The sequence below is a fragment of the Heptranchias perlo genome, chromosome 36 (assembly GCF_035084215.1).
Source record: "Heptranchias perlo isolate sHepPer1 chromosome 36, sHepPer1.hap1, whole genome shotgun sequence".
Lineage (NCBI taxonomy): Eukaryota > Metazoa > Chordata > Chondrichthyes > Hexanchiformes > Hexanchidae > Heptranchias > Heptranchias perlo.
The window spans coordinates 6,660,946-6,674,105 of NC_090360.1; the positions used below are offsets into that span (position 1 = coordinate 6,660,946).

The 13,160-nt window shown below is 45.2% G+C and overlaps 2 protein-coding genes across 5 annotated transcripts in view; one reads left to right on the plus strand and one right to left on the minus strand.

Annotated features, from left to right (window-relative positions):
- Positions 1-3,708, plus strand: part of csgalnact2 (chondroitin sulfate N-acetylgalactosaminyltransferase 2) — a 57,839-nt gene extending 54,131 nt beyond the window's left edge. For all 4 annotated transcript variants that reach the window (XM_067972461.1, XM_067972464.1, XM_067972463.1 and 1 more), the window contains one exon: positions 92-3,708. In XM_067972461.1, coding sequence (XP_067828562.1) covers positions 92-384 — 293 coding nt within the window. In that variant the 3' untranslated portion in view covers positions 385-3,708. The remainder of the gene's footprint in view (positions 1-91) is intronic.
- A 7,385-nt stretch (positions 3,709-11,093) lies between these two features.
- LOC137303919 (basic phospholipase A2 Sms-N6-like) lies at positions 11,094-11,651 on the minus strand. The gene has a single exon (XM_067972331.1). The coding sequence runs from the start codon at positions 11,649-11,651 to the stop codon at positions 11,094-11,096; it is 558 nt and encodes a 185-aa protein (XP_067828432.1).
- Between the last annotated feature and the right edge of the window lie 1,509 nt (positions 11,652-13,160).

Here is a 13,160-nt window from a genome sequence, read left to right on the forward strand (position 1 = left end):
AAGTCGCTGCACTTCAAAGTAATTGGTGAGCGGGACATTTCTGGAATGTGATGAGATGCTACATGAAAGCAAATTATTTCTTTCTTTGCAGGCGGTTTTGACCTAGACGTGAAAGGCTGGGGAGGAGAGGACGTCCACCTGTACAGGAAGTACCTTCACAGTGACCTGATTGTGGTGCGGACACCGGTCTCCAGCCTCTTTCACCTGTGGCACGAGAAGCACTGTGCGGATGAGCTGACTCCGGAGCAGTACCGAATGTGCATTCAGTCCAAAGCCATGAACGAGGCTTCCCAGGCTCACCTTGGGATGCTGGTGTTCCGAGAGGAGATTGAGGCCCATCTCCGCAAGCAGGCCTACAGAACTGACAGTGACACTCCCGACTGAGTCAGAGCCCTTGGACAGACGGCCTTTTAAGGCTTGCAATTTGTGGTCTTTGGACCAGGACCTATCATGTTTTATAGTGGGACCACAGATGTGAAAATAATGTACAGTATTGCATTGTGCTGTTGCAGAGCTTGTTTAAACGGCACTAAATGCGCTGATGAATTTATACATCCAGATGGGGCTCAACACTGTGAGTGACATTTGGCCCCCCCTCCAGGAAAGTGTGTCAGTTCTGTTTCAGCGATTCCAGATACCGAGGAGTTCCTGTGCGTTGAACAAAAACGCCACTTCAAGTATGCCCTCTCCACATGGATGAGTTTCACTCTCCTGCTTGCCCAGGTCCTGTCCCTTCTCAGCACGTTAGCCCTGTAGTTTGAGAGCGATGGGCTGCTTATGGTCCAGGAAATTGCAGCGTTTCAGTATGAATTAACAGAAAAACGGCTACCACGGAACAGTATTAATATTCAGTAAATAGGACCACAACTGCACAACTTTCGCACCCTTTTAAGCTTCCTCTTGTTTTTTTTGACCATCTTCAGGAGGATGTGTGGCAGGTCAAAGACTAACCGGGACCTGGGAGCCCTGCTGAGTGTAAGTACAGGCCATCTCTTCAGAATGCTTTTGCCAGCTTGGCTCATTCGATAGTACTGCTGACTCTGGGCCAGAAGGCTCTGCACTCGAGCCCGATCAAAGCACATCATCTAGGATGTTAAAGATCCCGTGGCACTTTGAAAGACGAGCAGGGACGTTTTCCCAGTGTCCTGGCCAATATCTCTCCCTCAATCAACATCATCAAAAACAGATCAAAACATCTCATCATTTCAGGCACAGAATGGCTGCCACATTTCTCAATAGAAGTCACTGCACTTCAGAGTAATTAATTGTATGTAAAGCACTTTGAGATGTTTCTGAGACGTGATAAGGTGCTGGTCTATTTTGAAAAATATGCTTGTTTATGAAAACGGAACATTCCTCCCCCCCCCAACCTCCATTGAATATTTGGGATTCTACACTCCAAGAAGCATTAACCCTGTGCAGCTCTGGCAAGGTAAAGCTGCAACCATACAGTGTGGAGAAACCCAGCATTAATTATTTAATAGTCAAAATCTAGTGTTTTGTCTTATGGGGTAGCTGAACAAGCTCTGGTATTGGAGTATTAATTACATCTTCAACCCCTATCCATTTCATTTGGGGGCACGTGGGGGCAACAGAGAATCATTCCACCAGCAGAACCAACCAGATCTGACGCTGTTTTATATCTTTTAAAAAAATGTTGATAGATCTTCCATTTCCGACTGTCAAGCAAACTACCAACATGATGGTACTGTAAATACTCACATAAGCTACCACTTCAAAAATGAACTCCACCCAAAAAAAAACCTGAAAACGTCCATGATGCTTGTTTAAGACTAGGGTTCACGTCACAAGGCTTCTATCCATCAAAATTCACACCTTCACACTGGCTGGTGTCTCTCCAACCCCTCTCATTTCAACTAGTCAGTTCCTATCCTCTTGCTCCACTCCTTCAATGCTGCGGATTTTAAATCACTTTCCCTGTATCTATACTGGGCTGCCTCGATTTTAAACCTTCTTCCCTTGTACCTATCCTACTGGCCTGTCGCTGATTTTAAACCTTCTCTCCCTCTATCTATCCAAAGGACCCGTGTCTGATTTTTAAATCAGCAGAAGTTGCGACTGAAATCAGATGGGAGAGGTTCCCATTGTGAGAACACTGAGGTCAGTATCCCAATAAATGTATGCGAAATAGCCAGGCTAATCCTTAACCCCTTCACCTTAACTGATCACTAAGGGGTTTACTGCCCAGCTTAGGTCCAGGAGTGAATGATGCCCAAGTTTGGCTCTCCATTCTGTCTTATAATCACCTAGCTCAGATCATGTTTGAATTTAGGTGAGACCACTTCAGGAGTAAACTTCTTAGATAGTTGACCATTTAACAGCATTGGACATCCAGTCTATTGAATAGACGGAGTGGAGCAGCACAGCGGCCGATAGCGATGGGGTGGTACAGTGCTGCTGGCCCACCATCTTTGGAGCAACCTCTCTTTCGGGAGGGAGATCTAAGGGAGGATAGGACCCTGATATAAGCTGATACCCAATTCTTAGCCTCCAACCGGGACCTGAATTTCAAGTCTTGCATGCGAGTATATACAGTAATTATCCTCCTGATGTGAACTTTGAAGCAGTTGTACAGCCCAATTTTACTTTAATCCCTACGAGTAACCAATGCCAATCAGCTGCCTCACTGAGGCTATGACCGTTTTACAGTGTTAATACATCCACAGAAACTTGTTTGCTAATTTTAATTTTATTTAAATCGTTCAAAAATTCAAATATGTTTACAGCACGCCATTAATGGAAGTAAAGGTGCAGGGTCCAATCAAGTAGAGGTTCATCTGAACTGCTGAGAGCTAATTTGACCTCTCTCCATTTGATATTGCACATGAAACCTGGTAGCTATTAAATCATGCCTTACATATTTTAATGTATATTTTTCAGTATTAAAAATATGGAAGTGTTTAGGCAGCCCCTAACTTGACCACCTGTTTGTTGGTTTGATGACATTGCTGCTCTTCGAAATTCGTCCTAGTCTGTCTTAGTTGCACTTGAATTCAAAGTGTTACAGAAACTCCATCAGCCAGTTATGTCTCTGCTGTGCGGAATTGTGGTTGAATCGTTATTGGACCAAGCTACTTTGACATTGATTCTGCAAGAACTAAAGAAAGCGTGAACTGGACGTTGGAGAGACTGAACTGTTGAATTCTCCGGGGAGGGAATTGCACAAGGCATGATTTTTCTATCAGTTGAGGGGGAATGCAGTGTTATTTGTAAGGAGCAAGCAGATTTAATCTCCCTCCATCCCCAACCAGTAGTATTAAATATTTACCACTAGATACTGAGTTTAGTGCCTTTCACAGGCTCCAGTAGTAGGCAGCTGATGTTGAGGCTTGGGGAAAGGGCAGGAGAGTTTGTTGACACGCATGATTTCTTCAAGGTAAAGTAAAATCCCCAGTGCGCCTCTGTACTACTAGTTAGTTAGAGAGAGAGAGAGAATCATATAAACTTAAACATCCCCGCCCTGGTACTTTTCCTTAATACCTTGGGACACTCTTCAAAGCTGTACGCAGCAAGAGCGTCCTGTTTGTGCGCGTTATGTCTTCAGACCATTATGCTCCTACGGAAGGTGTCACATACTTCCACGTGCCTCTTTCAGTCTCGCCCATGTCAAATAGGGCAAATTAATGTTTACTTTTTGGGGTAGGGAGAGGGTAAGGCTGCTGTCTCAATAAAAGCTGAAGCACTGTTTATTGCGTTGTCTTTACTTGATCTCACAAGACACCAAACCAAAGTGCAGAATGGACTTGGACCAACTCATGGGTGACTCAGCATAGCATGAGAGAAGTTATGTGACTGACTAGGATCAATAAATGGCCCACGGACTGAATCTCTGAACTTGGGCTGAACACATAATTAACTGAAGAAGTAACCATTTCAAGGTCCAAGTCTTGTTAGTATGGATTCGATTGACACCCAGTTCATGGTTTCCTCCCAGTGTCTGTTCCTTCCTCTCCTTTTGGTCTTCATTCTCTCCCTGCTGCCTATCTGTTTCGGATGAGATGTTAAACCGAGGCCACGTCTGCCCTCTTGGGTCGTCATAAAAGATCCCATGGCACTATTTGAAGAAGAGCAGAGGAGTTCTCCCCAAGTGTCCAGGCCAATATTTATCCCTCAACCAACATCACTAAAACAAAACATTGGTCATTATCTCATTGCTGTTTGTGGGAGCTTGCTGTGCGCAAATTGGCTGCCGCGTTTCTTTCATTACAAAAGTGTTTGCACTTCAAAAAAAAAAGTGCTTCATTGGCTGTAAAGCGCTTTGGGGCATCCTGAGGTTGTGAAAGGCACTACAGAAATGTTTTGAATGATTTTTTGTGAGGCAGGGAAAGGGCGCGTTAATCTTCCTGCCAGTGTGCCTCCCCCCACCCCTGTTATTGCTCGACCCTCCCTTTTAACATTATTTTGCTGCAGCCACTGGTTTTCCTGGGCTCCCCCCCCCCAATTATGATGTGCCCCTTTCCTTTAATATCAGTCTGCCAGCGCAGCTTGGCTGCTCTGAAAATGGCTAAGACCTACGGCGAGGATCATAGGACAGGTGGTGGTCACACTGTGCCCATCATCTCCACCTGATGAACGGTGTCGTTCGAAAATAACCCCAACACATCTGGACATGTGAATTACACATGACCCTGTTAAGCATTCATAATGATAACTTCACTCTCTAATTTCCAGGCTTAGGAGAGTCACAAAAAAGTTAAATAATGCTGATGAGGAAAATATAACTTGTTTTAAAAAAGAGGTTTTAATTTTATACATGGAATCCTTGATGGGCATTTGAAGGTGTGAAGTATCAGTTGCCAAAGTTCAATGCAGCCTCAAAGAACATTTTTATATGCAGATGGACAGATGTTTGCTGCGGGCAGCTGCAGAATGAGTGTCCTGCCAGGAGAGGGTGCTGGCCTGCTTTACTAAAGAGTCACATTGAAAATGCTGGGAAGATGCAGCAGGTTATTGTTTCAGTTTATGGATCTTTCGTCATAACTGGAAGATATCACAGATGTATGTATGCTCTCCCTATGTATTAATCTTGCAAGCTCGGTGGTCCATGAAAGTACTGTGCTTGTCCTGGACAGAGGTTTTCTTGAGTACACCCCTCCCCTCGATTATCAAAGCCCTTCCCCTATTGCCCTTTTAGAGTCGTTTACTGGAGTCTTGGTTTGTCCCAGATCGTGTCATATTTGATTGTTAAGGTCTCTGTTGTCCAGGTCTGTTTTAAAAAAAAATTCCATTCCCAGTATATCATCAGGGTCATTCTCCATCGCCAGACCCAAATGTCAGGCACCCCCCCACCCCAGTGACATCCATAACACGCAGCTCAGATCAATGTCACGTCATGTCAGCCTGTCAAAATATTTTATTAAGTCACATCGTCATGCTGAGGCGTTGACTCCATGACAAGAGTTTAACCCTGCAGCCTTCTACCGATACCCACGCCACTCAACTTAGCTACAACACTGGGAGGATAAGTTTTCAAGCGAGCAATGATCATTCTTGGTTATTGCTGTAGGCACGGGGATCAAACAGGTTACTGTGTGTAGAGATAAGGAAGAGCTATGCAAACAGAAAGGGCGTACTAAAAGAGGAACTTTAACCGATCTACTATATACCCAAGCGATTTATGAAGGGGTTTGATATGGTAGACATAGAGAAGATATTTCTACTTGTGGGGAGTCTAAAACTAAGGGCCATAAGTATAAGGTAGTCACTAATAAATCCAATACAAATGAATTCTGGAGAAACTTCTTTACCCAGAGAGGGGTTAGATTGTAGAACTCGCTACCACAAAGAGTAGTTGAGGTGAATAGCATAGATGCATTTAAGGGGAAACTAGATAAACACATGAGGGAGAAAGGAAAATAAGGAAATGCTGAAAGGGTTAGATGAAGTAGGGTGGGAGGAGGCTCGTGTGCAGCATGGACCAGTTGGGCCGAATGGCCTGTTTCTGGGCTGTAAGTTCTATGTAATAGCTGTAATCAATCAATGTCTCTCGCACACCCAGGTGCCAACAAATGTGTTAGTTTTGATGGGATTGTGTTTGGCTGTGGCAGTGACATTGGGCCCCCAGTTTCTGTGATTTCCTTCAGTAATTCCTCTCTGAGCAGTCTTCAGATCAGGCTGCTGCTCACAGGATTTAATGTCTTTTCATCTTTAGCCAGCAGTGCTATCATTTCCTTCTCACTCATGGGATTGGCTCTAACAGCCGTTGAGCTTTTTGATGTGCTGGACTGCTCCCAATTCCTTAAGATAAACTCAATTAGGTTTTTACGCCTCTAGAGTTGTGCTTAATCAAAACTTTCAGTTGACATTCTCGTTCTTGAGGGTGAACGTAGACTGCAGCCATTTCTACATTTTATCAAATACATAAGGCTCCAATTTTGAAAGAAAATTCTTAAGTTTCCCTACCACCAAATTGGGAGGGGTAAGAGCCTGTGCTCATTCTGAGGACTGCTAATTAATCTCCCTGTGTAGAGAGGCCCAGGCCTTTACATACCCTGATGATAAGGCCCAGAATCCTGAACTCTCCATGCTTAGGGTTGCCAACCCTCCAGGATCGCCCTGGAGACTCCAGCAATTAAAGATTAATCTCCAGGACACTGCTGCGGGTAAACACCCAGGAAGACAAAAATCATAGAGGCGTTAAAAAAAAATTGTGGTTTTTAAAAAATTTTCTTTTAACATGATTAATTATAAAAAAAATACTGGGGAAATGGGGGAGAGCAAGGTTGTTTGACTGATGGTTAAGAATCATCCAATTGGGAGATGAAGAGTCTGTCCGTGGGAAGGCGGGGCTCCGCGAGGTTGGCCGTGTCAGGTGACCAATGGCGGGATGGCTGGAGGTGGGAGGTCATGCGATGTAATATTCAGGAATACGTCCAGTCAGAGTTGGCAACTCCAGTCGTGCTACTCACCCTGTGCCTGATGTGCTCGCTCTGTCCTAAGATGTCCAACCCCATGACTGTTTTTGAAGTCATGTTGCGGTGCTGTCACAGAATGGCCTGATGCAGTCTTGTTCTGAGGGGGAAATGTTCTCACAGCACCGCCTGGGACCCAGTTGTTAATTTCACGTTGTAGTTATGGTTCATAATTTGTTTCGGATGCAAGTAAGATATCACTGCAGGTAAGCAGATAGGTACTGCCACAGTACTGGGGAGTTGGGACATCTACCAGGACAGAGGCTGAGCCTAGCTGCGCCACTGCACTTCCTGCTGTAGAGACTCGTGGACAGATTTGCTGTAGCGTTGTACAAGAGGAGCAGCAAAAATCAAGGTAAGAAAAGAACATGAATGTAAACTGGGTTATTCACTATCTTATCTAGTCTATGTTTCCAGCGATCCTGGGTTGTTTTCAGGCTTGTAGGTTTACAGTGAGATAATAGGCTGCTCCGATGTTGTAAATAATTGTATTTTTACAAATTATTAATATTTTTACAAACCTCAAAAAAAATAACTCCTTAAAAGACAGAACCATGACCAATAAAATGCGGGTCACACCCAGAGTGGGAGAGGGAGTAGGGCAGGCCTGGAAAGACACCCCCACATGTTCACAACCCTTTGCATTAAAATAGTTAAACTTAAAGAAAGAACAACCTTGCATTTATATAGCGCCTTTCATGACCTCAGGACGTCCTAAAGCACTTCACAACCAATGAAGTGTGGTTACTGTTGAAATGTAGGAAACGTGGCAGCCAATTTGTGCAAAGCAAGGTCCCACAAACAGCAACAACAACAACAACTTGCATTTATATAGCGCCTTTAACGTAGGATGAATCTTGGTTTCAACACAGGGAGGAGTAAGAATGGCGGATGGAGTATTTGCAGATTAGGAGGAACGGTTTAAAAATAATGTAAAAAAATTCAATTTTACATTAGTTTATTGGAGCACAGTTGCTGCCATATAAATCATTATATGTGTAATGAAACTGGTAATTATTATAAAGTCTCACTGTATAATAATGGAATCATTTTTAAAATTCCTTCACTGGATGTGGGCGTCGCTGGCAAGGCCGGCATTTATCCCTAGTTGCCCTGGTTTGATACAATTGGGTGGCTTGCTAGGGACTGGAGTCACATACAGGCCCAGATCAGGTACGGACGGCAGGTTTCCTTCCCTAAAGGACAGTAGTGAACCAGTTGTGTTTTTACGATAATCTGACAGCTTTTACCAGTACAAGCTTTTAATTCCAGAATTTTTAAACTGAATTCAAATTCTCAAACGGTCATGGTGGGATTTGAACTGGTGTTATCTGGATTATTAGCCCAGCAACATAACCACTATATTACTGTAACCCCATGATGAGGCACTTGATCAGATTTCTGATCACGTTATACATCAGGTGACTCTTTTGACTTATTGGCGAATAAACTACAGTGAAGTTTGACAGCACAGGCTTGGTATGGGTAAGAGTCTAAGGCCTGAGAGAAAATCAGGGTAAGTGAGAGAGTAAAACACGGATGCAAGGGATGGAGCGAGAGGAGAAAGGACAGAAAGAGACAGACACTAGGGACAGAATGAAGACCAACAGGAGGAAAAGAGACTGGGAGAGAATGAAATGAGTGGTGGGAGTGCAAGAGACACGCGGCAGAAAATTAAACCCCTTCATTCCAGCCCACAACGGTGATGTAGGAGAGATTCTGGGGTGCTGAACCTTGACTCCAGTCTCCACCACTCCAAACCCTCCCCCTCACCATTCAAACCCTCTCACCCCCCCAACCATCCAAACCCTTCACCATCCAACAGCGGCCCTCCCACACCCATCCCACCCTGCCCATCCTACCAATTGAAGCCCTGACTGGGAATGATTTGTGCAGCAAAATCATTGAGCTGTAGGCACACATTTTAATTTAGATTAGAAAGTTCATTGTGCTGATCTGAGCGACAATGAAGTTCTGTACACGTAACTAATCTACAGATTGTTGCAGAATCTGAGTTGGATAGTGCTGTGCGCTGTTGGTAATGAACACGTCGATGTGTTTGTGTGAAATTGCTTTGCTGCTTTTAATAAAAAGTTTCGGCCCAGGCAAAATAAATGGCTTCACGTCTCCATTAAACCGGTGGGCCGAGGAATCTCGCAGGTGTGTTAACACCTTCGTTACTGAGCGCCTGCGCAATTGGCAACCCATTGCAGACAGGCCCGTGGCCTCACTGTTTGTGGGAGGTGGGGAGGAGTCTGAGGAAGAACATTTGTAACTAAAATAACATTAAATATTATAAATAGTTACCCCCCCCCCAACCCCCCTCAAAGGGGAAAGGTACCTGCTACATTCAGAAAACTTAAACACAAACAGACAACAACTTGCATCATGCCCAGTCCTGTACCCTGGCAGCCTCTCGGCGGGGCAGTGAATGGGTTAATGTTTGCCTCTGCTCTGCCTCTATTTCCTGTACCGTTTTAATGAGCTGGCTTCTGACTGCAGTGAAAAGGGTTTATTTAATCTCTCCTATTGCACCCTGTTCTACCCGCAAATTTGAGGCAGCAGAGCTGACGCCAGGCTTGCTGATTGTTGCCCCACTCCTCTTGCCGTTGCTATGCTGCTCTCCATTGCTGCGTTGTTATGTGTTGCTATGTTCTTCATAGCAACAGCGACAACAATGGCCAAGCTGTCCAGTTGGTGGATTAATGCGTGCCTGCCTTTTGAATGAGGGTCTCTGAAACCATGAGTCGTGGCTTTACTTTAGGCTAGGCCTCATTTTTCTCTGATGTACGGCAGGCCCAGCCAATAGGAGTAAATGGCACCGTTTTGCACACGAGTGAGGTTTATGGCAGATTGATCATTCCTGCTATTTCCTGCTTAAGATGTATAGATTTTTGTTAGGCTAGGGTACTAAGGGTTACGGAACCAAGGCGGGTAGATGGAGTTAAGATACAGATCAGCCATGAACTAATAGAATGGCGGAACAGGCTCGAGGGGCCAAATGGCCGACTCCTGTTCCTTCTGTCTCTTTGCTACATTGCCTGAGGTGCCACCATTCAGATGTGTTAAATGGAGGCCACATCTGCCCTTGTTCAGATGATCCCAGGCTCTATTCCAATAGTAAGGAGTTCTTCCTGTGTCCCAGGCCAACATTCCTCCCTCAACCAGCAACACACCAACTGGTCATTCAGCTCATTTGCTGTTTGTGGGATCTGACTGTGTGTGAAATCATAGAATCGTTACATCACAGGAGGCCATTCGGCCCATCGAGCCTGTGCTGGCTCTTTGTCTTTGTAAGAGCAATCCAGTTAGTCCCATTCCCCTGCTCTTTTCTCTTAGCCCTGCAAATAGCTGATGCACTTGCCTACATAACAAGTCATTGCATTTCTAAGTAAATCCTCGTATGTGACGCATATCTGAGGTGTGAAAGGTGAAAGCCTTTTTCTTTTGTCCAGCTTTGGGGGTGGGGGGGGAGGAGGGCTGAACTGAGTTGTTCTGCACATTGGCTCACAGGAGAGTGCACTTCGCAGGTTAGGTTAGTGACTCTATGCTTTTCCATAACCTCACCTAAAGAAAGAACTTGTATTTATATAGCGCCTTTCACGATTTCAGAACATCCCAAAGTACTTTGCAGCCAATGAAATACTTTTAAACTGTAGTCACTATTGTAATGTAGATCCCACAGACAGCAATGAGATAAATGACCAGATAATCTCTTGTCAGTGATGTTGGTTGAGGGATAAATATTGGCCCAAGACACCGGGGAGAACTCCCCTGCTCTTCTTCGAAATGGTGCCGTGGGATCTTTTACGTCCACCTGAGAGGGCAGACGGGGCCTCGGTTTAACGTCTCATCTGAAAGACATTCACCCCTGCCTGAGGATGGGTCACTACCCAAACATGAGGAGGTCGATCGAACAGCCAACCCCAACCATGAAGGACAGGCAGACTGAAGAAAACCCGTCAAAGTCGTGGTTCATTCTCACCCTTCTCGTTCCCCCCTCTGACCATAGAACAGTCCATCCCACTAACACGGCAGTAAATGTGAGGCAAAAATCCCCTTTGATAAGGTTTGCACGTTTAACATAAATGTAATTTGTTTTTTTTTAAACGATTATAATTTCCAATGGAGACCAATGGAGTTCCCTGTGAGCTCCCTGTTCTATTTCCTGGTGTCCTCTTCCATGTCGATCTTCTCCTCGTGCGGGCACTTGCGTTTGGGCTCGGTGCAGAACTTCTGCTGGTAGCTGGAGTACTCCTCCCGGAAGGTGGCAATCGCCAGACACTCGCCGAACTGCTTGTCGCACAGGCAGAGGTCGCTGGAGCATGGGTCGGAGCCCTCCGGGCACTCGGCCCTGCCCAGCTTGCACAGGGAGTAATTGGGCTTGAAGTAGATGTTGGTGCCTTTCCCGCACGAGGTGTGGAGCGCCCCCTCGTAGCAGCAGTCGTGATTGAAGCAGCAGCTGTCGAAGTCGTCGAGCGGCGCCCCGTCCCCCCCCTTGCCGCAGTAGCAGCCGTAGCCGTTCACGCTGTAAATGGAGAACTGGTAGCGGTTGCGGTAGCACCACAGCACGAAGGCTATGTCCAGCACGCTCCTCCGCGACACGTAATGGCGGCGCAGGCCGGCATTCTCTCCCTGCAGGTCGTGGCAGACGAGCAGGGGCATCAGTTGATTGAGTAAAAAGAGGTGGACGAGCAACGGCTGTCTGGCACGATCCATTTAAAGCTCCCACTGCCAAAGTTTTTCTAACAGGCAACGTGTCTCTTGCTCTCTCTCGAGCCTGTTTACCCAACTTCTAGTACTCTTTGCTGCCAAGGGGATTCCTGCAATTAAGAAACATTCCCCAGGGCAGCTTGAGGGTGTGTTTATGATGGAACACCAACCCGCATCAGACACAGGAACATTTCCCTCAGCTTTTTTCTTTATCTGTATCTTTCCTTAAGGATGAAAGACAGTTGAGCAGGTGTACATACAAAATAGAAGGGATTCTAGAACGGAATAGAGAGAGGGGGAGACAATTGTCAGAGGGCAGTGAGCGACCAGAGACATAGATAGACAGGCAGAAAGGGAACTGTTATAGAGGACAGTCATGATGTGGAGATGCCGGTGATGGACTGGGGTTGACAATTGTAAACAATTTTACAACACCAAGTTATAGTCCAGCAATTTTATTTTAAATTCACAAGCTTTCGGAGATTTTCTCCTTCCTCAGGCAAATGTTTTGCCTGAGGAAGGAGAAAATCTCCGAAAGCTTGTGAATTTAAAATAAAATTGCTGGACTATAACTTGGTGTTGTAAAATTGTTTACAGTTATAGAGGACAGGGAGGGAGGGAGGGAGAGAGGGACAGAAAGAGCTGTCAGAGGGGACAGAGTACAGGAGAAAGACAGAAAGAAAGCTGAGAGCATGCAAGAGATATAGAAAAAGAACTGTCTGAGAATATTGAGAGCAAAAGAGAGAACTGCCAGGGTAGACAGTGAAAGAGAACTCTTAGAGGAGAGAGAGAGAGAAAAAACTGTCGGAGAGGGCAGTTGGGGGTAATGCGAGAGAGAGAGAGACAAAGTGAGTGCAAGACAGAAAAAGAATCGAGAACAGCGAGAGTCAGAAAAAGAATGTCAGAGAATAGAAAGAGAGGAAAGATTCAAAGGATGATTCAGCTTTGAGGTTCTTTTGGGGTGGGGGAGGGAATTGGGGGAAACTCTGATAGAATAATTGTCAGGCTGGAAGGGGCAGAATGGCCTTTTCTCGCTCCTGATTTTCGGATGTTCTTGTGACTGCCTTTGATTTAATCCTGCCATCCTGATGATATATTTGTGAGACACTGTATTCCAGCAAGTACAGAATCTTATAGCACCCAAATTACACACCTGTGGCTCAGCTCAATAACACATTGCAAATTACAGGGCAATACACTTCTGTCGTTATAAAACTGTGTATCCTCTGACTTACTGTGAGCTGGTCTTTATAATAATCATCGTAATATGTAATTTCTGCAATGTGGGTGTTAATTTTTTTGTGCTGTTAAGTGCGATTTGCGTTTTGATGCTTTGAGTGGACTGAAACAAACAATTTGTGTTTTTTTTTTAAAGTCACATCCTTTACCGCGGGAAGGCTCTTCGCAATGCGTTGAGTTTCCCAGTTCCGCCCTTCCCTTCTCGAGACAAAAACAGCTCCCACTGCCAGACAAATACCAAGCCTTTTTTTTTTTTGGAACAAGCCTAAATTGAGC

What these genes read in the sequence shown, in the direction of transcription:
- LOC137303919 (XM_067972331.1), bottom strand. Translation starts at nt 11,651, where the DNA reads ATGGATCGTGCCAGACAGCCGTTGCTCGTCCACCTCTTTTTACTCAAT.